Source organism: Suncus etruscus, chromosome 6 (genome assembly GCF_024139225.1).
Source record: "Suncus etruscus isolate mSunEtr1 chromosome 6, mSunEtr1.pri.cur, whole genome shotgun sequence".
NCBI lineage: Eukaryota > Metazoa > Chordata > Mammalia > Eulipotyphla > Soricidae > Suncus > Suncus etruscus.
In genome coordinates this window covers 25,678,025-25,704,220 of record NC_064853.1, presented here as the reverse complement: position 1 = coordinate 25,704,220, position 26,196 = coordinate 25,678,025, and the positions used below count along the sequence as shown (strand labels likewise).

At 45.1% G+C, this 26,196-nt stretch overlaps 1 protein-coding gene across 1 annotated transcript; it reads left to right on the top strand.

The window, feature by feature from the left end:
* The first annotated feature begins 2,749 nt into the window (after nt 1–2,749).
* Nucleotides 2,750–11,444, top strand: GPX7 (glutathione peroxidase 7). The gene is made up of 3 exons (XM_049775074.1): nt 2,750–2,884; nt 9,131–9,392; nt 11,258–11,444. Exons 1-3 carry the CDS (start codon nt 2,750–2,752, stop codon nt 11,419–11,421), a joined length of 561 nt encoding a protein of 186 aa, XP_049631031.1. The 3' UTR covers nt 11,422–11,444.
* The last annotated feature ends 14,752 nt before the right edge of the window (nt 11,445–26,196 follow it).

The following is a 26,196-nucleotide window of genomic DNA, read 5'->3' as shown; positions in this document are numbered from 1 at the left end:
TCATCCCAAATAGTCAAGCACCCCTCTCAAGCTCTATGCCTTCTGTGACACTGATCCTTCAGTTTGACATATCTGTCTCCACTCATTCCCTAAGTAGAATTTCCTTCTGCCTTTACTGTCTCAACACTCTCCTGACTGCTGGTTCAGCAACACCCCTGGGCCTCAACCCCCTGAAGTCCTACTGCAGCATCTGTAGGACATCTGCACCTTGTCCTTTCCTTCTACCACACAGGATAACTGCCAGTCCTCTGGTTTAAATAACAAGCAGCAAGGCCAGAGCAATAGTACAGTGGGTAGGGTGCTTGCAGTTGACCTGGGTTCAAAAACTGGCATCCTATAGGGTCCTCTGAGCCTACCAGGAGTGATTCTTGAAGGCACTGGCAGGTGTGACCCCCCAAAAAATAACAAAAGCCCCAACAAACACAAACCCTCTCATTTTTTGGTCTTTAAGACCATCATCTTGACTGTGACCAGTGGGTTCCATGTGACCTTACCCTGCTTCCTTCCACTTCCCTTTTCTATCCTTTTCTCTCTCTCTGCTTAAACAAAATGTTTTTCAATGCACCATTTTACTTTTTCCCTTAGGGTCACTGCACTCTTCTGTGTTTGTTCTTTTTGGAGGTGGGGTCCACACCTGGTGTACTCAGTCAGGGCTTACATCTGGCTCTGCACTCAAGGATCACTCCTGAGGGGCTTGGAGTACAATAAGGGTGCTTTTGATTGAACCCTGTTCAGCTGCATGTAAGATAAGCTCTCCATACATTGTATTATGACTCTAGCCCTTTCTTGCTTCCTTGTGGCTAATTTCTTCCTGTGTCTTCAGAACTCAGTTCCCAGCTCTGTTCTTTCTGTTGGAAATCCTTCTTCTCCAGTCCCAGTCCCCCGCCCCTGTTGTTTTAGAGTCTCTTTTATTTGGGGGGAGGGGGGCCACACCTGGTGGTGCTCAGTGCTCCTGGCAGGCTCAGGGGACCATATGGGATGCCAGGATTCAAACCACCGACCTTTTGCATGAAAGGCAAACACCTTACCTCCATGTTATCTCTCCAGTCCCGAAGTCTTTTTGTGAGTTATTTAATGCCCACCTCTCCCCTATGTAGGGACTAGGCTGTGTTGTTCATTACTGCATTGGAAGCATCTAGAGCAAACCTAGTGTCCAATGGGTGCTCAAGAAGTGTTTGCTGAAAGATGGGATGCCCTGCCCTGCCCCTGCCCCATTACTTGGTCTTTCTTACCTGGCCTTTCTCTTGCCACCCTGTGAGCATCAACATCCAGTGCTAAACTGACTCTGAATGGGGTTCAACAGGAGTTTTTTTGGAGACATTAAAAAATGGCCCTAAATCCCTGACTGAGAGCCTCATGGGCCAGGCGTGTGCTTAACAGAAAAGTGGAAAACTGTCCCTGTTTCCAGACACATTGCCACAGGGCTCCTGGCACAGCCCTCCCAGATGGATCACATCCAAGGGATAATGAAGCCAGGGATAGAAATGCCTAGTCTGAACATTTTAGCTCATCTGGGACAACTCGGACTGGACAGGCCATTCTTGTTCCAGAGTCCTGCTTGGGAGCCAGAGAGACATTACAGGGGGAGTAGAACTCTTGCTTTGCATTTACTTTGCAAAGGATTCTGCATAGGGTTACCAAAGCTGACCCCTGAGCACTGCAAGGTGTGTTTTCTGAAAAAGAAATCTTGGAGCCAGAGCAATAGCACAGTGGTAGGGCATTTGCCTTGGATGCAGATGACCTGGGACAGACCAGGTTTGATCCCTGGCATTTCATATGGTCCCCAGAGCCTTCCAGGAGCAATTTCTGAGCACAGAGCCAGGAGTAAACCCTGAGTGCTGCCAGGTGTGACCCCCGCACACACACAAAAAGAAAAGTGATCCATGGAGCTAGAATGAAAGCGTGTGCCTTGCATGTGGCCCACCAGGGTTCAATCCCTGCCCAGCATCCTATAGGGTCCCCTGAGTCTGCCAGTAGTTATTTCTGGGTGTAGAGTCAGGAATAAGCCCTGAATGCCCTCTTCCCAAAATAAAATACAGAAAAAGTATCTAAAAGAGCTTCTTGGGCCTGAAATGGGCTGGTAACTTTGGCCCATCTAGTTCCTATCCCTTCCTTCACCCCAGGGGTGCAGCTCGGAAGCATCTTACCCTACTCTCCATAGCTCAATCTCTCCCTGCCCTGGACCTGAAGTTTCTAGCCACCATTCATTCATTCCTCTGACGGTTCCAAATACCATTCACTCCCCTGAAGTTTATAGATACCATTCAGCTGACATAGTTGCCCATCGGTTTTTTTTCCCCATGATTTCCAGTTCACACTATCTGGAATCCTAGTAAGGGAAGTTTAAAGTATAGTGGCTACCCTGAACAGATGGAGAAACTGAGGCCCGGAGAAATGGCATCTCTTTGGGTTGCATCAGCTTGACTTTTCCTATCTCCCTAGTCCTACCAAAGTGTATTCCCCAAAACTAGAGGGAACTTGGCCAAAGCCATCTTGCCTAAGTGTCCGAATCCTGAGACCCCAGGGTTGGGGGGGACTCTGGGGTCCGGGATGGGGGGTCCTGGAAAGTGAGCTTTGGAGCCTGGCATCCCTTTCCCCTACCCCGCCGGGCAGAAGGAAAAGGGGGCGGGCGGCGCGTCTTGCCTCGCCTGGAGGGCCGGTGGAGCCAGAGCCGCCCCCTCCCGCCCCCATCGCGGGGTCCCTCCCGCCTGGTCCAGGCCCTCCCTGGCCGCCACCTCGGAAGCGAGTCATGGTGGTGGCGGCGGCGGCTGCGTGGCTGCTCCTGGGGGCTGTGGCCTGCGCGCAGCGCGAACAGGACTTCTACAACTTCAAGGCGGTGAACATCAGGGGCAAGCTGGTGTCCCTCGAGAAGTACCGCGGCTCGGTGAGTATCCCCCGGGGGGCCAGGCCTGATGGGGACACCCCGTGAGACTGGAGGCCACCCCCATGCAGTGACTCCCTCCTAGGGGGTGCTCGCAGGCCTGTCCCCGGCTCCCCCCGCCCCACAGCCTCTCCCCTTCAGAGCTTGGAGCCCCCCGGATCCTGCAATTGTGCACGGGGTCTGGGCCTGCCACGACGACGTGGCACAACCCAGAAGTGAAACCTGAAACCCTCGCAGCCCCCTCCCCGCGGCGCTGGGCAGCAGCGGGACCTCGCCCAGGGATAGGGCTGCGGGACCCGGGCCAGCCTTTGTCTTGTCTTGCAAGGGTCCCCTGCTGCGGCCTTTGTCTCCCAGTCCTCTCTCTCTCTTTCTCTCTTTCTGTCTGCTGGGCTTGCTGCTGACCATGTCTAGAGTGAACTCACTCGGTAGAAAGGAATGTGGCCCTGCACTGGCAGTTCTGGCTGTAAACGCACTGGGCCCTCACCCTGTTGTGAGGCCTCCCAGGCCCAGAGGATGGTATTTGCACAGGGTTGTATATAACAGAACTAAGAAAGCTCTAGGAAGCTGGGGTGTGCTGGAACCAAACATGGAAAATTGCAGCTCAGGCTGGTATTCAGGTGAATTGCGAACTTGAGCTGAGAGAGATGGGGAGGAGGAAGAAGAGGAAGGGAAGAAGAGGAACAGGAGGAGAGACTTTTAAGAGGAACATGAGTTTTATTTAGCAGAGAATATTCCAGGCCAGAGACCTGTCTATGGCTTTATTAAGGTGGGAGGGGGCAAGGGCTGAAGCCCTCCTTGCAGGAGAGGACTTGCCTGGCTTTTGTGAGATTCTCAGTTCAAACTCAGAATGCAAAATCATCATCATCAGCATCATCATTGGGAGTCAAGACTGGGATGTGGGACTTCCAGAAGAAGTATAAAACATGAGGATGATGGTGGAAGATAAGGCTATGAGGAGAGGGAAGGACAACAGAGGCCTAGGACATGGCATTTAGAGGCCTTGATGATGTGTGTAATGAAGAATCCTCCACCTACTTATGAGGATGAACCCCAGCCTTGGGAGAGGGGATTGTCTCTAATGGACAAGGAAGCCCAACATCTAAATGTAGATGAACCCCCCCCCCACACACAAATGGCTGTTAACATTCTTTTCCTTAGTGTAAGGCCATCTGTTGTGTATGAAAATATTTTAGGGGATTATTATGTTACTGACCCTACCCTGATGGTGATTGTGCCCTACCCTAGGGTGTGACCTGGCATTCTGCCCCCACCCTAGAGTGTACCTGATTCTGCTTCCACCATTGGGTGGTATCTGATCCCACCATTGGGTGGTACCTGATTCTGGGGGATAAAAACAAGGGTCTGTGGAAGGCGAGTGGCTTTTGGCTGGAACTTATGCTGAGTCTTTGGACTTCAGTCTTGTCCACCAAATAAAGCTAATATTTCCACAAGCCTGACTGTCTGCGAGCTGTTTACCTGCCGTTTCACCTCAGCACCGTTGGCTGGACAGGGTGGCAGATGCGTGCTCCTCGCTGGAGGGGAAAGACCTCATCCTCCATCCCTCCATCAGTCAACCTCTTCAGGGGCTGACTTGCAACATAATGGCGCCCAAACAGGGACCTGAACCCTGGACCCTCATTTACATACACAACAGCCATCTGTAGTGAAGACTGTATTTTCACTTTGCCTGTGAAATTCTCAATAATATTGGAGGGGGTGTGTGGGGAGTGGGAGTAATCCTTGCCTTGACTGTTCCCTCAAGGTATTTTGAACTTCAAAGAGATGACAGGGTGGAAGCACATGGCAACCCTATCCTGAGGTTGATGGGATCCATCCAGGACTCAGGACAAAGATCTCAAAGAGCAGCGTCCATTCCCTGGAAGGCCTCTCCTTTTCTCTCATGTATCCCACCAGAGAACCACCTTATTGCTCATCAATTCATTATTTGTTATTTTTTAATCTTGTTTTATTTTTATTTGGGGGGGGGGGCACACCCAGTGGCGCTCAGGAGTTACTTCTGACTCTGCTCAGAAATTAACTACTGGCAGGCTCAGGTAACCATATGAGATGCTGGGAATCAAGCCCAGGTTGGCTGTGTGCAAGGCAAATGCCATCCCCTCTGTGCTATTGCTCTGGCCCCATTAAGTACTAGTCCAGAGATGCAAGGGTGAACAAAACAGACAGGGTTCCATGAGCTTCTGTGGCATAGGGAGGAGAGAGAAAAATAAAAGTGAACAGTGAAATGAACAAGATACTTCTAGTACTAGGGCTAGCATTAAAATGGAATAAAGTCACAGAGCTGCCTACAATTTGAATCCAGGAAGCCCACTGCAGGGTTCATTTCCCATTGCCACATCCTCATAAAGTCCAGGGAAGCTGCATACGTTACAGTGAGTTAGACAAGTCAGGTCTGCTTCTGGGCAATCTACCACTTCATTCACCTGCAAATCTGCATTAGCTTTTCATGTGTATTTAACCACAATAAAAGGATTTGGGGGAAGAAAATCTCCTGATTTCTTCTTTATGCCTGGAACTGGGCCTGGCCCTGGCAGTACAGCCATGAACAAGCATGGTGGCACCATTTAAAACTCTCAGGCTGAGCTGGATTGGTAGCATAGTGGTAGGGCATTTGCCTAGCATACAGCTGACCCAGGATGGACAGTTCGATCCCTGAGTTCCATATGGTCCCCCAAGCCAGGAGCGATTTCTGAGCACAGAGCCAGAGCTCTGAGCACCCCTGGGTGTGGCCCAAAAACAAACAGACAAACAAACAAACAAAAAACCAAAAAAACCCTCTCAGGCTACTTGGAAAGGAAGCCTTTGGACCAGCATGGAAAATGGATGAAGCAGCATCCACTGGGTTTATACTTGCCAGCAATGTGAGGTGGCATAACATGTACGCCTTAGCAGTTGAGTGTTTGCATGTGTGTGGTTTGTTTACAAGCTTCTGTGTACACATAAGAATCTATGTTTGTATGGGTAAGTATGTAAATTATGTGTAAATGAGAGTATCTGTGTTTTAGCCTCTGCAATTTGGGGGTGAAGACTTGCAGTCTCACTTCAGGTAATATTCAACCTGACTGGAGTGTTCAATGTGAGAGCCCAAGGATGCTAGTGACCTCCTGAGGCCACCCTAATGATGCTGGGGACTAGGGCTATTCTCAGTGATGATTAGAAGAGGGCCATGTGGCACTGAGGTCAAACCTGGGCAGGACTGTTTGTTCAGGCACCACTCCTGACTGCATTTCTGGACCATACCTGGTGCTGGAGGTTGAATGAGGGTGATGCATTAACCCCTGTACTATATCTCTAGCCCCAGATACATCTTTTGATTTTAGGTATGGGACAAGAAGCAGGACTTCCCTCTTTCTGATAGAGTGAATAGACTCATGAGATGCTAGTTAAAAATGAAGCACCTATTAAATACTCATTGCCCAGAGACTCAGCAGAGAAGAAATAGGAAAACCCCTTACTGGTAATGGCCTCAGTTTCTCACCATCACAGACAGATGCAGATGGGGGTTTCAGCTGCTCTGACAACTGGTGGTCCCAGGGACTGGAGCTTTCTCCTCTAGGGGAGGCAGGATCGGAGTGTTAAAGGCAGTGGTTTTCATCACCTGGCCCAGTGGTTCTCATCTAGGGTGATTTTAATCCCCAGGAGATATTTGGCCACATCTGGAGACTTTTTTTTTTTTTTTTTTTTTTGGTTTTTGGGTCATACCCAGTGGTGCTCACGGGTTACTCCTGGCTGTCTGCTCAGAAATAGCTCCTGGCAGGCACGGGGGACCATATGGGACACCGGGATTTGAACCAACCACCTTTGGTCCTGGATCAGCTGCTTGCAAGGCAAACGCCACTGTGCTATCTCTCTGGGCCCACATCTGGAGACATTTAAAAATATTTTTTGATGTAACTTTGTACATCAGTCTCCAAAATGTTAGTGTTATAGCCACATTCCCTAACTTATAATGTAAAAATATTTTTTTTGTTTGTTTTTTGAACCATACCCAGAGATACTCAGGGGTTACTCCTGGTTCTGTGCTCAAGAATCACTCATGTGAGCTCAGGGGAATTATATGGGACTCCAAAGCCTAAAACTGATCAAGTATATGCAAGCCAGAGCACTACTAAAGCAGTCGTACAGCTTTGCATGTGGCTGATCTGAAATTGATCTCCCAAAACCCTGAGTACTGCCAGGAGTAATTCCTGGATGCAAAGCCAGGAGTAAACACTAAGCATCACTGGCGTGACCCAAAAACTAAAAGAATTTTAAAAAGCATCCAGAGGGGCCGAAAAATGGTACAGTGGATGGGACACATGCCTTGCACAAAGCTAATCAGGGTTTAATCTTCAGTACCCCATATAGTCCCCTGAGCCCTGTCATTAGTGATGCCTGAACTCAGAGTCAGAATAAGTCCTAAGCATCGTTGGGTATAGCCCCCAAAACAAATAAAACAAAACAAAAAAAAAGGATCTTGAGGTACTGAATTGAATATTGTCACAACCAAGCCCCAAACTCGTAGGGCCAGAACTCAGGACCATATGGCCTCTATCCATAGAAGATAATCCACAGAGTAGGGTTACTCTGGATCCTCTCACTTCCAACACTTTTAGGGTGGCCCTCATTAAGAAAAGGATAGCGGCCAGAGCCATAGTACAGTGGGTATGGTGTGGTCTGCCTTGCTTGCCTTGCGGTTCGCTTGCCTTGCATGCAGCCAACCCTTGTTTAATCCCTGGCACCCTATATGGTCTGCTAAGTTCCACCAGGAATGGCTCCAAAGAGCTGAGTCAGGGGTAAGCCTTGAGCACTACTAGGTGTGACCAACCAACAAACAAACAAGCAAAACATTCTTTCAAAAGTTCAGTGGTGCCAAGGTTGAGAAACCCTGTCTAGCCAGGCCAACTGGGTATGTCCAGTATTTTGTCTTTACCCTTTCTGAGGCCAACTACTCTAAACAACAAGTGACCAAATAGATGGGGCTGGGTTGCCCAGACACAGGGTAAGGCTCTAACTCCTTTAATAATATATCATTAAAAGCTAAAACCTGGCATTGGTGCCAAAACTCTAATGGGAACCACTTTGCTCTATATTTATCACTTAAAGACAAGATATTTATCATCGAATAATAACAGTAATAGCAAACATAAGAATAAAATTTGGGGGCCGGAGAGATAGCATGGAGGTAAGGTGTTTGCCTTTCATGCAGAAGGTCATCGGTTCGAATCCCGGCGTCCCATATGGTCCCCTGTGCCTGCCAGGAGCAATTTCTGAGCATGGAGCCAGGAGTAACCCCTGAGCACTGCCGGGTGTGACCCAAAAAACACACACACAAAAAAAAAAAAGAATAAAATTTGAAGAAAGTGGGTATTTGCTGGAGGGATAGGTAAAAGGGATTGGCCTGGGTTTTTATTTTCTTATGAACCCATAGTTGGCAGTAGGTAGGAGTAGCTAGCTCATGCAATAATTGGGGCTCAAACTCAGGTTCCCACATGATTCATGGGAGCAGCCCCTAAATACCCAACCAAACCAAAACAAGTCAGTAAATATCAATGTGTTCATGCAACAGATTGCATCGGTGACCACACTTACTCATTCAGCAGATTCCTTCTGACACTTTTAATATGTCAGGCCCTGGACGAAGCAGACATGACTTCTGTTCTTAGCTGTTCACAAGTTTAGGAGCAAATAGAAGGTGCAGAATGTACATGGACCAGTGATGAATGAATCCTGAGCGAGCCAGAAACTGAACCCAGGCCTCCCTTTCTATTCCTCTCTCTCACCTCCAGATGTGTTTCACCAGTACATGTGCCTTTCCGTACGCATGACATGTGCTGATTTATGTGTGGTTTATTGAGCTTTATGCCCATTAATGTATATTATACAGAGTATATAGTATACAGTTTACTATATTTTACATATGCTATATAGTTATCTATTTTATATATAGTATACTGTATATGTTATATTATAGTATGTTACGGTATGTTATAGTATATGTTTATGTTATAGTATACTTGTCGTGAATGGTCATGTCTGCATATCCACACATATCTGTAAACCCCTCCCTGCAGTCTGACTTTGTGCCTTCAAGTGTTTGAATTTGAGAAGGCTCTGCACATATGGCTATGCATGTAAACATGTGTTCTTGCAGGCCTGAGAGAGGCAGCGCATCCATGGCAGGGCATCTGCCAGGAAGTGGATGGCTCCTCATTGGCCTTCGGGTCTGAAAATTTTGTTCTGGCCTCACAGGTGTCCCTGGTGGTGAACGTGGCCAGTGAGTGTGGCTTCACAGAGCAGCACTACAAAGCTCTGCAGCAGCTGCAGCGGGACCTGGGGCCTCAGCACTTCAACGTCCTCGGCTTCCCCTGCAACCAGTTTGGCCAGCAGGAGCCCGACAGCAACAGGGAGATCGAGAGCTTTGTGCGTCGCACTTACAGTGTCTCCTTCCCCATGTTTAGCAAAATCGCTGTCACCGGCACAGGGGCGCACCCTGCCTTCAAGTACCTGACCCGTGAGTCTCATTCCATCCCCTGGGCAGATGGGCGGATGGTCGGTTCATCTCTGAAGATAGGCTGAAGAGTGTTGCTAAGCATCCTCCTCCCCTGCTGCCTAGCACATGGCCCTCGGTTACTCTTGAAAACTTCTCAAGAGTCTTGTTTCCAGATGTAGAGCTCCTGAAAGGAGAGTGGGCCCCTGTGGTTTCAGTTGATGTGAATTACTTCAGCATCTGGATTTCCAAGGCACAGATAGGGCTCCAGCAGGCTGTAGTGCTGGACAAAATGGCTGACAAGCATCTCCCATCTGAAGCAGGCAAGAGTCTGTAAGCCTGGGAAAGAAACTTCTGAACTAAAATCTGAATATTTTCAGAAATTGGTCCCTACACCAGCCCCAGAAGAATCTAAACCACAAAAATGGGGTTGCAGGTCAAAGTTATCATTAAGATTCTGTTTCTTGGGCCCGGAGAGATAGCACAGCGATGCTTGCCTTGCAAGCAGCCGATCCAGAACCTAAGGTGGTTGGTTCGAATCCCGGTGTCCCATATGGTCCCCCGTGCCTGCCAGGAGCTATTTCTGAGCAGACAGCCAGGAGTAACCCCTGAGCACCGCCGGGTGTGACCCAAAATCCAAAAAAAAAAAAAAAAGTGGCCCACATCTGGCAGATCTCAGGGCTCTGCACTCAAGGATCACTTCCAGTAGGCCCAAGAGGGACATATGCAGTGCCAAGGATAGAACGAGGGTCAGCTGCCTGCAAGGCCAGCTCTTTACCCTCCATACTACATACAGTTCTGCCCCTTGGGCTCCATTTTTAACTTTTCTCACCCACTCCATGCTTCCTTTGAGTCCCTCACCCCCTGCGCATTCATCTGGAGGAGTAAGTGAGACACAACAGTGTAGCCAAGGAAAAATCCCTTAGTGGGTCCCTTTGAATTTTCTCTGTGGTTCTAGCCGAACAATTTGCTTTCCCATATTGTTACTAGTTTTATTTCTTCCATATTTCCATAGTTATAGATAAAACCTGGACATTCTTTTTTTTTTTTTTTTTGGTGGAGGAGTAAGTCACACCCTAAGATTCTCAGGGGTTACTTTTGGCTCTGAACTCAGGAATTACTCTAGGAGGTGTTTGGAGGACCAAACGGGATGCCAGGGATCAAACCCAGACTGGTCATGTGCAAGGCAAACACCTGATCCACTGTACTATTGCTGTCTTCATAAACCTAGCCATTATTTATAAGCACCATTGTTTATCAGATATACTCAAGCAGAGTTTTAAAATCTGTCTATGTACACCCTCCAGCAATAACTCAGCTGTAACAATACATGGATTAACTTTTGAGAAACATACATTTTGTTTGAGAGGAAGAGTGCAAAATTTCTAGTAGTTTGAGGTTATTAATTAGTTACATGTTGATGCTTTATAAACATGTCCTAAAGATTAGTTCTCAACCTTGGCCTCACATTCAAATTTCAAGAGCTCTTGAAAAATCTTCCTGTCCATGTCTTACCCTTGTGCCCCTGAGGTTCTGACTTAAGTAGTCAGGAATGTGGACTGGGCACTCAGATTTGCCAAAAGCTCTCCAGTGAGGGGTCAGAGATATGGCATAGAAATTAGACACTTGCCTTATATGTGGACTGGTCCAGTTCAATCCCTAGAACTACATATGGTCCGGTCCCCTAAGTACCACCAGAAGTAATACCTGAGCACAGAGTCAGGAGTAATTACTGAGTACAGCAAGGTGAGCCCCACTTTAAACCAAAAGCTCTCTGGTAAATTCTAATTCATGGAATCATGACTTTAGGGGAAGGCTGGACACTCACTTGTGGGACCCCAGGAGAATGTACCTGGGGAAAGCTCACTTGACTCTTTTTTCTTTTCTAGAGACTTCTGGGAAGGAGCCCACCTGGAACTTCTGGAAGTATCTAGTGGCCCCTGATGGGAAGGTAGTAGGGGCATGGGACCCAACTGTGTCCGTGGAGGAGATCAGGCCCCAGATCAATGCACTTGTGAGGAAGCTCATCCTGAAAAATAGAGATGACTTATAAATGCCCTCTCCTCTTCTGCAGTCCCCAATCCTCCCACCTTGCTCGGCAAAGCAAACTCAAATGGTGCTTCAAAGGAGAAACCAATGATTCTTCTTCCTTTATTCTCATCCCAGCTACTCCATCTATCACTCCTCAGGGGAAGAAGGGAGGGAAGAGTCTGTTAGATTACCTGCAACCTATAGGAACTCCTGACCAATGAATGCTCTTGACCAATAAATCATCAGCCAATAAGAATCTCTAGTCATGGGCATGTGGCAAATAGAAGTACATCAGCAATAATCTCCTACCTATGGAGACTCTGTCAAAAGAGGTCAGTTCCCACATCCTGGGGCTATTATGAGAACTGGGATGGAAGACTTATGAAAGGAACTGGAAGACATTCAATAAATAATTTTTGCATATAAATTAAAAATAACTTGTGATCAATAAAAACTTGCACTTACATGAATTACCTATCACTAAGAAACCAAGTTATGGACCAATTATGGATGATGTGATTTTTTTTGTTTTGATCACAAATTCGTTATAAAATAATACAGGATGATATAAAATACAAATGAAAGGATTCCCGCCTAATTTTCTATATCCTCATTCCCTGAAAATAAACACTTAGCATTCCAAACTATGACTTCCAGGACGATTTCTATCAAGCCAATCAGCTCAATAAGAATGAACTGAACTGGGACCAGAGAGAGAGAGAGAGCAGATAGGGTGCTTGCCTTGCACAAGGCTGAACTGGATTTAATCCCTGGCATCCCATATGCCCCTGCTCTGCCAAGAGTGATTCCTGAGTGCAGAACCAGGAGTAACCCTGAGCACAGCCAGGGCCTGTGATCTGGGCCTGGAGAGATAAAACAGTGGGAAGGGTGTTTGTCTTTCAGAAGACCACCTAGGTTCAATTCCTGGCATCCCATATGATTCCCCACCATTCCGCCAAGAGTGATTACTGATTGCAGAGCCAGGAATAACCCTGAGCACTGCCAGGTATGACCCCAAAACAAATTAACTGACCAAAAGTATATACTATAATAACAAAAAAGCAAAACACAAATACTTTGCAAAAGAATATAGTTTAATAATAAGGATTAAAAAGGTGTCCAGGAGTGGAAGAAGGGGTAAAAATATGTTCAGCATCATTTAAATTGAATATATTTTGTTTTTTGTTTTGAGTAATCCCCTGTGGTGCTCAGAGTCTATTTCTAATTCAGTACTTGGGACTATTCCAGTGTTATTCACAAACTTACGTGGTACCAGCAACCTGAACCTCCAACATTGAAAACATGATCTGCTATTGCCCTGGTCCTAGAAATATTTTATTTTATTTTATTTGTTTTTGGGGGGCCACAATCTGGTGCTCAGGGGTTTTCCTGGTTCTGCACTCAGAAATCACTTCTGGTGGGCTCAGCAGACTATATAGGATGCTGGGAAATGAATCTAGGTGGGTTGTGTGCAAGGCAAATGCCCTACCCACTGTACTATCATCAGCCCAGAATATGTTTTTAATTTTTTTCTTTTTGTTTTTGGTTTTGGGACACACCCAGCAGTGCTCAGGGGCTACTCCTGGCTCTGCACTCAGAAGTTGCTCCTGGAGGCTCAGGAGACCATATGAGTTGCTGGGATTCAAATCAGGGTCCATCCAGTGTTTGCTGCATGAAAGTCATAAGCCTTACTGCTGTACTGTCGCTCTGGCCCCTGGTTTGGTAATATCTTTCTTTTTTTGTTTTGTTTTTGTTTTTGGGTAACACCCAGCAATGCTGAGGGGTTACTCCTGGTTCTGTGCTCAGAAATTGCTCCTGGCTTGGGGAACCACATGGGACGCTGAGGATCAAAGCGAGGTCCATCCTGGGTCAGCTGTGTGCAAGGCAAATGCCCTACCGCTGTGCTATCTCTCTGGCCCTGATTTTGACAATATCTTTATGAGCACTATTATTATTATTATTATTTGGTTGGGGGGGTCATACCTGGTGATGCTCAGGGATTACTCCTGGCTCTGCGCTCAGAAATTGCTCCTGGCTTGGAGGATCATATGGGACACTGGGGAATCGAACTGAGGTCTCTCCTAGCCTAGCACGCACAAGGCAGACAGACACCTTATGGCTTGATCCATTGCTCTGGCCTCTGAGCACTATTATTTATGAAATATGAAAGAGAGACAAATTGCATATTCCCAATTTGTGGTGAGAACCATTCCACAATAGAATGCCATCAACATATTTTAAATCTTCACAGCCTTGGATTCATCTTTGTGTTTATTTGTTTGCTTGCTGACTTGCTGGCTTGCTTTTGTACCATATCTGGCAGTGCTCAGGGTTTACTTCTGGCTCTATACTCAGGAATTAGTCCTGGCAGGCTCAAGGGGACTATGTGGATGCCACGGATCAAACCCAGGTCAGCTGGGTGCAAGGTAAGTTACCCTATCCTCTGTACAATCTCTCCAGCCCCCTCATCATTTCTCTTTCAAGAAGATTCTCATGAGGTCTGGATAGTTGGCACAATGGGTAAGGCACTTTCCCTGTGGGAGGGACATGGAGAACATGCCCATGGTTCTTGGTCTCCCTTAATAGACTCAAATGCTTGAAGGATAAGGATTTGACCTCAGATCATTCCCCTTGGCCTCTTTTCATTCTCCTTCTCCCTACTCTAGCTCTGCATGCACATGCAAACACACACACACACACACACACACACACACACACACACACACACCAACTACCATGGGAATTTGTGTGAAGGACATCTCAGAACCATATTCTCAATGGACATTTCTTTGAGCACTTCTAGCTCAAACATATATTTTTTTTCTCATTTGGGAGGGAGGCTACTCCTGGCAGTGCTTGGAAGAACTGCCAGAAAGTTCCAGTGCTGGGAATTGGAACCAACTGGCCACATGTAAGACAAACTTTTTTTCTGTGCTAACTTGCTCACCCTTTGTCCACATTTATCATGAAAAGAGATCACTTGCCTCCCTCCCCACACCCCCACACGCACTCCATCTCTCTGCATGCTCCTGTCTCCTTATTTTTCCTTCTCTGCCTACCCCTGTTGATCTTTCTAGGGAGTACCAGCTCCATCCTGGCCTTGACCTGAATTTATTTGGAAACCAAAGATGGCCACAGTTTCCCTAGGAGCTGACAGTCCCATTAGAATTTTAAGATTCAATGAGGCTTCATTCCTAGGCTGTGGTTGCTTTCTCTTCTTCTCAAGTCTCTTCTAATGTCATATAGAAAAAATTATCAAATTTTTAGCAACAGAGCCAGAATGATAATACACAAGTAGGAAGCTTCTCTTATATCCAGCTAACCTGAGTTTGATTCCCAGCTCCCAGCACCATCTGGAGTGATTCTTTAATACAGAGTCAGGAATAATTCCTGAGCATATCTGGGTGTGGCCTCAAAAAACAACACAAAAAAATTAAAAATACTTAGCAATAGTCACCTTAGTCATTGACTAAAAGAACCTGCTATTAACATAGTTTTAAGTTAATCTCTTGGTTAAACTCTGGGGTGAGTTAATAATTTTTTTTTTACAAACAGTTTAATTATCTTCTAATGCTTTAGGTATAACTCAAATACTTTCTTTATTAGGTCATATCGTAGCACTAACTGAACTATTTGCCAAGGCTTAATTATTAATCCGTATTTTAGTTATCTCCTTAAATCTTATTACTGATCACTTAGTTCTTGGTTGTTAGCTCTCAGCAAGCCAGAGCTCACTGGCCAGGAGTTCAGGGCTAAGGTCACTTCTGTGGACACAGAAAGGTCTTTGCCTTTTGCTCCTCTCTCCTTTATCCCCAAACGGTTCTCTTTCAACATCAGCTGGCCCCAAGATCTTAGTGGTCCCATCAAACTGCTTATTGATTTCTGGGAGCAGGGCTGGGGGTGGGGAGTTTCACTGTGAGGCGACTTCCTGGAAAATTATGTTCGTTCATCAGCAAACACTTTTTGAACACACTTAGTTTCTGCAAAAGACGACAAAGCATGTTCTCAGTTGTTACAGAACGGAAGAAAACAGTGGGAAAGACACACCTTTAACATATAACTTAATCAGTTATTAGATGAATATAATTATAAAAAGCAACAAGAAGAATGACCAAAGCTGTAAGGATGTATGGAAATGACCATGAATCTCTCTATTCTAGAGATCAGGAAACATTTTTCTGAGCAATGGCATGAATGCTCAGACCTGATCATTGAGCAGAAATTGGGAAATAAGGGGATGAATCAGGGGCTAATTCTGCCAACATGGGGCCATGACTGTGATTTCCAGCTTTGCCTGCAGGTATCAAGCATGGTACAGAGGCTTACTCTGTTCTCTGGGACCCCTTGTGCCCCGATAGAGAGTGAGGGCTTCAACATGAAGCCAGGTCTGTGTGAGCACCATAGCACCTCAGCAGGCTCCAGTAAAATAAAGTAAAATACATGCAAATACTAAAGACACTTGCATGAACACAGCTGCAAAGGAACGACACCCCCAAGCACTGTGGCTGAGTGTATGAACACTACAGCTAGACATGTGACTCTTGTCCTCACAACAGCAGCCACAAAGGAAAGGGTGGAGAATTAGGGGAAAGAAATGGGAAGCTCCTAAGTAGATGGAGTGGCTCAAACTAAGGTCTTAGTCTTGAAAAAAAAAATGCTTAGGGCCACAGTGACAATCCGGTCAGTAGGGCACTTGCTTTGCACGTGGTCCACCCGAGTTCAATCCCTGTAATTTCTTATGATCTCTTAGATACCACCAGAAGTGATTCCTGGGTGTAAAGCCAGGAATAAGCCCCGAGAGCAGATTGGTATGGTTCAAAACCAAAATTAAAAAGAAAAGAAAAATAAAAATATACTGAGATGTGTGGCTGGAGTTGGTGATATGGGTGTGGGGTGAGCAGATTACAAAAGAAATGTAAGTGAAATGTAAGAAATGATAGTGAGGGGCCAGGGGCTCAGAGGTGAAACCCTCACCTTGTTTGTGTAAGACCCTGCATATCTCTCTCTCTCTCTCTCTCTCTCTCTCTCTCTCTCTCTCTCTCTCTCTCATACACACACACACACACACACACACACACACACACACACACACACACAGTCTATCCCCCTCAAAGACACATACCCTAATAGAGAAATCCTCAGAAAAATAGGTGGGGGAGGCAGAGAGATGGTACAGTGGGTAGGGTGCTTGCCCTGCATGTGGCCGACCCAGGTTTTATCTCCAGCAATTATGATTCCCTAAGCCCTCCATGAGTAATTTCTGAGTACAGAACTAGGAGTAACTCCTGAGCATCACTGGGTATATCCTAAAACAAACAAAAAGGATATATCACTTTCCCCAACTTCAAACTGTACTACAAAGCAATGGTAATTAAAATAGAGTAATACTAGAATAAATTCAGATTCTCAGATCAATGAAATTAAATGAATAATCAGATATAGATATTCATATTATGGCTAGTTAAACTTGAAAAAGGAACAAATATATGAAATGGGACAAAGAAATACTCTTCAACAAGTAATGGTGAGAAAACTGGACTCATATCTTTCTAATGCCAGGGAAATCAAAATGGATCAGAGCCTATCTTTAATCCTAAAGTGAAGATCAGAAATAAATCCTGGGGCAGAAGCTGACACTGGGGTAGTGATAGAAGTAGGCTGCCCTGGGGCTGTATGCAAGATGGGTTTGAGCAGACCCCTGAGCAAAGCAGTCAGACCTAAAACCTCCCCACCAGTAAGGCCAGTCTGGGGGGTACTCAAGTCTGGATTCCTACACATCACAAAACTGTTGCACAGGTTCCTGGGCCTACCTCAAATGATTACATTGTGATTGACTTAAAGGCATCATCTGACAAACCCTTGGACTTAATGACTAACTGGGATAACCAGACAGGGGGAGGTGGTTGTGGGTGGAGGTGGGTGGGGATAAAGAGGTGAACTAGACATGACATAAGGTGTCAATACTGTTGGAGGTAATAGGCACTTTGATGGTGGTGAGCATGGTAATTGTTCATCAAAATCATCAACATGAATACTCTTATAAGCATGCTACCTTAATCACAATAAGAAAAGTAGGAAAGAAGTAGAGACAGAAAGAACAAGAGAGAAAGGAAGAGAAAGAAAGGAAGGAAAGATGGAAGAAGGAAGGAAATAAGAAGGAAAGGAAGGAAGGATGGAAGGAAGAGAAAGAAAAGAAGAAAGGGGGCAGAGAGATAGCATGGAGGCAGAGCGTTTGTCTTGCATGCAGAAGGACGGTAGTTTGAATCCTGGCATCCCTTATGGTCTCCTGAGCCTGCCAGGAGTGATTCCTGAGTGCATAACCAGGAGTAACCCCTGAGCGCTGCTGAGTGTGGCCCAAAAACCAAAAAAAAAAAAAAAAAAGAAAAGAAAAGAAAAGAAAAGAAGGAAGGAGGAAAGGAAGGAAATGAAAGAAAGAAAGGAAGGAAGGTGAGAAGAAAGGAGAGAGGCAGGGAGGAAGGATGGACGAAGAAGGAAAGGAGGGATGAAGAGAAGGAAGAAAGGAAACTGTCATGAGAATAAAAACTCTGTGGCTTCTTCTCTTGTCCATCAGTCTTTTAGTTCCTCCACCTTAACTCTCATCTACACCATTTGTTTTATTTGGAGGCTACAAAAGGAACCCAAAATAAATAAAGTTCTAGACTATTTCTGTCCAATGAAGGAGTTGACCCAGGCATCTGGTCTACCATGCCTATGTTATTGTTCCAATTGCATGATCAAAATAGACCGCCTTAACCTATTCCTTCACAGAATGCAGAAAATTGTACATGTCAGAACTGTTGCTTAGCCACATCTGGTCACAGAAAACACTGGGAATAAAGCTTTTTTTTTTTTTTGGTTTTGTGCCACACCCGTTGATGCTCAGGGTTACTCCTGGCTATGTGCTCAGAAATCACTCCTGGCTTGGCAGACCATATGGGATGCGGATTGAGCCTGGAGTTCTTACATGTCAAGTATAAACCACCCTGTGAGCAATTTTACATCCTATCAAATAACACCTATCAAATAATTTCCCTCTCCTTGCTACCTTTTTCCTGCTATCCTATATTTTATTTTTTTTATTTTAATTTTTAATTTTTTTTTTTTTTTTTTGGTTTTTAGATCATACCCGGCGGCATTTGGGCTACTCCTGGCTCTGTGCTCAGAAATCAATTCTGGCAGGCACGGGGGACCATATGGGATGCCGGGATTCAAATCACCATCCATCCTGGATCGATTGCTTGCAAGGCAAATGCCCTATCGCTGTGTAGCTCTCTGGCCCTGCTATACAAAATTTATCATCCTTCATGCTTAACTTCTTCTTCTTTTTTTTTTTTTTTTTTTGGTTTTTGGGCCACACCCGGTGACACTCAGGGGTTACTCCTGGCTATGTGCTCAGAAGTCGCTCCTGGCTTGGGGGACCATATGGGACACCGGGGGATAGAACCTCGGTCCGACCTAGGCTAGCGCTGGCAAGGCAGACACCTAACCTCTAGCGCCACCGCCCCAGCCCCATGCTTAACTTCTTGTCCCAAACTCTTGTCCCAACCTTCACATCACAGCAAAAGTATATTCAAAAAGGCAAATCTGAGCACAAAACTCTCTGCTTCATTGTACTCTGAATATTTCTTAGAATAAATCCTTGAATCTTCTATTATTATTTTTTGTTTTGTTTTGCTTTTGTTTTGGGGTTATACATTTGGCAGTTCTCAGGGGTTATACCTGGCTCTGAGCTCAGAAATGACTCTTGGAGGGCTCAGGGAACCATATAGGATGCCAGGGATCTAACCTAGGTCAACTACATGCAAAGCAAATACAATACCCACTGTGCTATCATTCTGGTCTCAAGCCTTGATTTTTAAATCAGCCATTCCAAGTCCTGGGAACCATTAGAGTCTCCATTTCTTACCTCTGCTCTGACAACAATCTGCAGTCATTTTCTCTTTCACTACTTCCATTGCACAGATAGAAACCCTCTTTTTCTTTATCTTGCTGGGTGCCTTATCTCTCTTATATTCTTTTTTTTTTTTTCTTTTTTGTGGTTTTTGGGTCACACCCGGCAGTGCTCAGGGGTTATTCCTGGCTCCAGGCTCAGAAATTGCTCCTGGCAGGCACGGGGGACCATATGGGGCACCGGGATTTGAACCGATGACCTCCTGCATGAAAGGCAAACGTCTTACCTCCATGCTATCTCTCCGGCCCCCCTCTCTTGTATTCTTAAAGCTCATGCCTCATCTGTAATAGGTTTTCAACAAGATTTGTCCACTGGCTGATCTCATGACCTGTGTCCATTCCTGAATATCTGAGAGTCTGGCTGAGCCCCTGCATCAGCTAGGTTCCCCATGGAAGATGCAGGGAAAGGAGGAAAATCCAGTCAGAAGACCACTGTGTTTGGGACTGAAGCCCGAGTACAAAGGGTAGAAACTTGCCTTGCACATGGCTCACCCAGATTCTCCAGCATCCCAGATGGTTCCTTGAGCATCACCAGGAGTGATTCCTGAATATCTCCAGGTGTGACCCCCCCAAAATAAAAGCAAACAAAAAGACCACTGGGGTTGGAATGATAATACAGCGGTAGGGCTCTTGCTTTGGATGTGGCCAACCTGGGTTCAATTTTTGGATCTCATCTGGTGCTTCTAGTGAGTGATTTCTGAGTGCAGAACCAGAAGTAACCATTCTTCTCTCATCAAATTAACTGCTGCCCTGGTTTTATTGGTGACTGCATGGGACATTAAAAGTTATGGGTGTGGGCCAGAGAGATGACACAGCAGTAGAGAGTTTGCCTTGCAAGTAGCTTAAGTAGCTGATCCAGGATGGAAGGTGGTTCAAATCCTAGCATCCCATATGGTACTCCGAGCCTGCCAGGAGCGATTTCTGAATGCAGAGCCAGGACTAACCCTGAGTGCCACCGGGTGTGATCCCCCCAAAACAAACAAATAAAAATTATGGGTGGCTTTTTCTAAAATTAAAAAATAAGTGACTATCCTATATTATATTTTACAATCCTAATTCAAGACTAATGATCATGCAGTAGTGAATTGAACTAGACCTTCTACTGAATCCTTTCAACTCTAGAAAATAATTATTTTAATCCCTATTGCCTGTTCTTCCCTAAGAAAGTAGAAACTCTTCTGGTAATTCAATTAGAACTGACAACAATATCTGATAGGCTGATTAATTTAATAAAGAAGAGTCTCCTCACATGTCAACCGAGGACAGTGACGTAACATTGCTGACTTGTCATCAGTTTACTGAACTAACAAAAGGAAACTGGAATTTTACCTCATAATAGCTGAGCACTGTGCAAACTCTTCCATTCCCATGCTCACTCACATGGAATACTTGAAGGAACTCAAAATGGAGGGCACTTTGTATGGGGAAGTGGACTGTAATCCATATGAAAGCCTATTGGCAGCAGTGTCGATCTATCTGTCTGCAGCTGGCTTCCATCACTGATCCTGTGGTCTGGGCATGGGGGCAGAGGAAAGGTCCAGAGGTCATACTGTAAAGGAAAGTATAACCTCTATCCTGGTGTTAGGACATTGGGCAATGTCTGTGGTCACTTTTTGCTGGCATGCCTGAGGAATGGGAGCAATTTCTGAGCATGGAGCCAGGAATAACCCCTGAGCACTGCCGGGTATGACCCAGAAACCACAAAAAAAAAAAAAAAAAAAAAAACTTAAAAAACAAGTTTTAAAAATAGGGGGCCAGGGGCCGGGCGGTGGCGCTGGAGGTAAGGTGCCTGCCTTGCCTGCGCTAGCCTAGGACGGACCGCGGTTCGATCCCCCGGCGCCCCATATGGTCCCCCAAGAAGCCAGGAGCAACTTCTGAGCCCATAGCCAGGAGTAACCCCTGAGCGTCACAGGGTGTGGCCCAAAAACCAAAAAAAAAAAAAAAAAATAGGGGGCCAAAGAGATAGCATTGCAGTAGGGTGTTTGCCTTGCAAGCACTGATTCAGGACCAATGATGGTTCAAATCCCAGCCTCCCATATGGTCTCCCATGCCTGCCAGGAGTGATTTCTGAGCACAGAGCCAGGAGTAACCCCTGAGCACTGCTAGGTGTGTCCCAAAAAAACAAAAAACAAACAAACAAAAAATAAGGACAGGGCCTGAGCAATAGTAAGTAGTAAGGCATTTGCCTTGCATGCGGCCAACACAGGACAGACTCTGATTTGAATCCCAGCATTCCATACGGTCCCTGAGCCTGCCAGGAGTGAGTTCTGAGTGCAGAGCCTGGCGCTCCTGAGTGCCACCAGGTGTGACCCAAAATCAAACAGACAAACAAAAAAATAAGGACAAAATCAGAAAACTTTTATTAATTGGTTTTATTTCTTATAAAACCAGAGAAAACTTTTAATTTCTGGTTTTATTACTTATAAAACTAGTAATTAAAACAAAGAAGTACTGAGTTAAGTGTAGATTCAGATAAATATATATAGAATCCAGATAAAGCCATATACATATATATATGTAATGTATAATATATATATGTAATTGTGAAGTTTTAGAAGACAGAGTTGGTTTTTTTTTTTTTTTTTTTTTTGGTTTTTGGGTCACACCCCGTAGCGCTCATGGGTACTCTTGGCTCTACGCTTAGGAATCACCCCTGGCAGGCACGGGGGACCATATGAAATGCTGGGATTCAAACCACCGTCCTTCTGCATGAAAGGCAAACTCACTACCTCCATGCTATCACTTTGGCCCCAGAAGGGAAGGCTAGTGGTACTAAAGGGTTACTTTCACCTCTGTGTCACTTTGGTGGTACTCAGGGAACCATGCAGTTTAGATCAGACCTGTGTCAGTAACAAGTAAGGCAAATACCTTAACCCATGTGTCTGTGTCTTCCCACGTATTGGGAAGTGAAGGGAGGTAAAGGGGAAGAAAGGAAAGGAAGTTAATTCTAACCTTTTCTTCAAACTATATACCAAGATTAACTTAAAAGAGATCAGTAGCATGAATATAAGAAGAGCTAAAGCTATCAACCACTTACAAGTGGACCATAGCGATAGAGCAATAGGTAGGGCATTTGCCTTTATTTGCCTTTCATAGGCCCAGCACAGGTTCAATCTCCAGCATCACATATGCCCACCGCCTCTCCCCAAGCCTTCCAGGATTGATCCCTGAGCATAGAACCAAGAGTAGCCCTAAACAGTATGGTCCAAAACAAAACAAAACAAAACAACAACAAATAACAACAAACCTCTAGAATGAATCATAGGAAGAATTCTTTATAATCTTGTGGTAAGCAAGATTAACCCAGAATAACTTGTATGGATGCAGAGGGCTCTAAGAACACACACACACACACACACACACACACACACACACACACACACACATTTTTGAAGGAATTGCAAAAAAACTCCTTCTGAAATCCATCAGGAGTATGCTCTCCTTTGAAAATGGATCTCACTTGCTTGTCTCTATGTTGCTTCCTTTTTTCCACTCTGAAGAAGCCTGTGTTCTCTCTTGAATACAAATTTCCTCTTTTTCTCCCCTCACATATTTCTAAATAAGTTTTGTTCAATAAAAACTATCTTGCTTGACCATTTCACCTCTTCCTAAAATTCTTTTCTGTGAGCAAAAAGTACTAAACCCACAGTGCCTGTACTGAAGTTGGGACTGACCTGATATAGGCTGGGCATTTCCCCAAGTGCTGATAGACAAAACTGGGTTGGCAGAGAGATGGAAACACTCTTTTCTCTAGTCTACCTTTCTTGCTCCCCATTTTGTGAAAAGATTTTTATCAATAGCCTTTAAAGAAATGAAAATCAAAACTACAGTGAGCTACCACTTCACACCTAGAAGAATGGCCAAAATAATAAAGAAATTGTGGCACACACCCAGTAGAACACTCCTCAAATAATCTTACTATGTGAACCAAAAAGAAATGAAGTAAGGTACTAGTGGCCGACTGGGAACTAACCCAGGTTCGATCCCTGGCATCCCATATGGTTCCCCAAGCCTTCCAGGAGCAATTTCTGAGTGTAGAGCTAGGAGCGCCACCGGGTGTGGCTCCAAAACAAAACAAGAACAAAGTAAGGGACTAGACAGTGGCCAATTAAAATAACCTCTGAAATTCTGCCTATAGGACTCATTCTACCAATGAAGGAGTGGTGGTAGTGGGGGTGGAAGTGGGGGTGGGGGTGGTAGAGAAAGAGACAAAGAAAGACCTAGAGTTGTAAGGATAATTTTTTTAATAAGGAATAAAAGAAATATTCAAGGTGGGCTGGAACAATAGCACAGTGGTAGAGCATTTGCCTTGCACGTGGCTGACCCCGAAAGGACCCAGGTTCGATTTCCAGCATCCCATATGGTTCCCCGAGCCTGCTAGGTGTGATTTCTAAGCGCAGAATCAGGAGTAACCCCTGAGTGATGCCAGGTGTGCCCCCCCTTAAAAAAAAAAGAAAGAAAGAAATGTTCAAAATTAAAATCAGTGTAAATGCCAGGTGCTGGTGGATTCACTCTTCTCACACATTGTTGGTGGGGATGCAATAAGCCTCTATGTAAAATAGTTTTACCACTTCTTATAATGTTAAACACAGATCTATCCCATTAGCCAGAAATTCCACTGTTAGGTATTCATTCAAGGGAAAGAGAAGCATATGTATGCACAGAAGAAAGCACATGTGCAAAATATTTATAGCAACTAAATAGAGCATTCTAGCACGTAACTAGAACAACCCAAATCAGTATAGGTGTCGAATAGATTTTTTAAAAAAATTGTAATTCTGTGTAGTAAGTATATATCTAGAAATAAAAAGGTAGAAACTACTTGTATGTTGGGACTGGAGCAACAGAGTTGTGGGGTGCAGCCTAAAAACCATAAAGAAATAAAAAAGGAACTTCTTGTATAAAACAGTTTGTGTATATCTCAAAGACAAAAGAAGCATACTAATTAATATCATTAATTAATTCAAGAACAGGCAGAACTGAGGCCAGGGTGATAGAACATTGGGTAGGATGTTTGCCTTGCATGCAACCAATCGGGTTTGAACCCTGGCATCCCATATGGTTCCCCAAGGACCATTAGGAATGATTTTTTTTTCTTCAGTTTTGGGCCATATACGGCTGCACTCAGGGGTTACTCCTGGCTCTGTGCTGAGAAATTACTCCTGATAGGCTGGAGATGGGGTGCCAAATGGGATTCTAGGGATCGAACTTGTGTTTGCCGCTATCTGCTGGGCTATCTCTCTGGCCCCAGGAGTGATTTTTTTTTTTTTTTTTTTTTTTTTTTTTTTTTTTTTTTGTTTTTTGGGCCACACCCTGTGACGCTCAGGGGTTACTCCTGGCTATGCGCTCAGAAGTTGCTCCTGGCTTCTTGGGGGACCATATGGGATGCCGGGGATCGAACCGCGGTCCGTCCTAGGCTAGCGCAGGCAAGGCCCGCACCTTACCTCCAGCGCCACCGTCCGGCCCCAGGAGTGATTTTTTGAGTGCAAAGTCAGAAGTAAATCTCTGAGCATTGCTGGGTGTGGCCCAGAAACAGAAACAAAAGCCAAAATAAGCAGAGCTATACAGAAGCAGGGCCAGGCCGCAGTGTTCCACAATGTGGGCACAGAGGAGGATGGACTCATTCTGTAGACATAGAGGGGCAGTGATGAGTGAGAGAAACATGCTGAGGGGCCAGAGAGATAGCATGGAGGTAAGGCATTTGTCTTTCATGTAGGAGGTCATCGGTTCGAATTCCGGCGTCCCACATGGTCCTCCGTGCCTGCCAGGAGCAATTTCTGAGCCTGGAGCCAGGAATAACCCCTGAGCACTGCCGGGTGTGACCCAAAAAACACACACACACAAAAAAAGAAACATGCTGAATCTTGTAAGTGTGTGTGTGGGGAGCAATTATGAATATAAACCAGACTCATTAAATTATTACCTAAAGTGAAGCAATACTCAACTACAATCATGTATGTAATCATGGTGCTTAAATAAATTAAAAAAAATAAAGTGGAGCAATAGTACAATGGGTACTATTGGAACAAGTACTTACCTTGTTCCATCTTGAGCATCCCATATGGTCCCCTTAGCACAGCCAGGAGTAAGCCCTGAGTACAGCCAGCCAGGTATGGTTCAGAAACCAAAATAAATAAATAAAATGGTACATATTTCATTGAAAAATATGATTTGGGGTCGGAGTAATAGCACATCAGTAGGGTGTCTGCCTTGCATGCGGCCGACCCAAGATGGACCCGGGTCAATTCCTGGCATCCCATATGGTCCTCCAAGCTGCTAAGAGCAATATCTGAGTGCAGAGTCACCTGAACGCCACTGGGGGTGGACCAAAAATAAACAAACCAAAAGAAAAGAAAAATGTGCCTTAAGTTTAAAGCTTATCAAATTGATTTCAAAACCTCAAGAGAAGTATCATTGTATAGCAATACGATCTGAAGATGACACTAAGATATCAAAATATAGATAATTATGATAAAACTGCTAACTAGAAAATTATATAGCAGCAAAAGAAATGAATTAGGTAAGAGTACAAACACCACTTCATACAAAACTGCAAAACAAGATTTCGTGGGCTGGGGGTGTTAAGCAGATTTCAGAAAAATACAAGCAATATACTAGCTATTAAAAGTCTAAATGTCTGCAAAGCAATTTCAAACTGCTCAAAAATCTACTCACAAATGTTGGATCCAAGGAGAGCTCTGTAGTAGAGTGCTTGTAGCATAAGGCAGAGGTTGGTTGCCCTGCACTGACCCATGAGCTAACCAGGTGCATTGCTCTTTGGGCTCTCCTGGCACAGAACTAAAGTGAGGCCAGAGCTATAGCACAGTGGTAAGGCGTTTTTGCCTTG

What these genes read in the sequence shown, in the direction of transcription:
- GPX7 (XM_049775074.1), top strand. Translation starts at nt 2,750, where the DNA reads ATGGTGGTGGCGGCGGCGGCTGCGTGGCTGCTCCTGGGGGCTGTGGCC. An exon ending in TCGAGAAGTACCGCGGCTCG is followed by an intron (nt 2,885 to 9,130) that starts GTGAGTATCCCC and finishes CTGGCCTCACAG; the next exon opens with GTGTCCCTGGTGGTGAACGT. An exon ending in TGCCTTCAAGTACCTGACCC is followed by an intron (nt 9,393 to 11,257) that starts GTGAGTCTCATT and finishes TTTCTTTTCTAG; the next exon opens with AGACTTCTGGGAAGGAGCCC.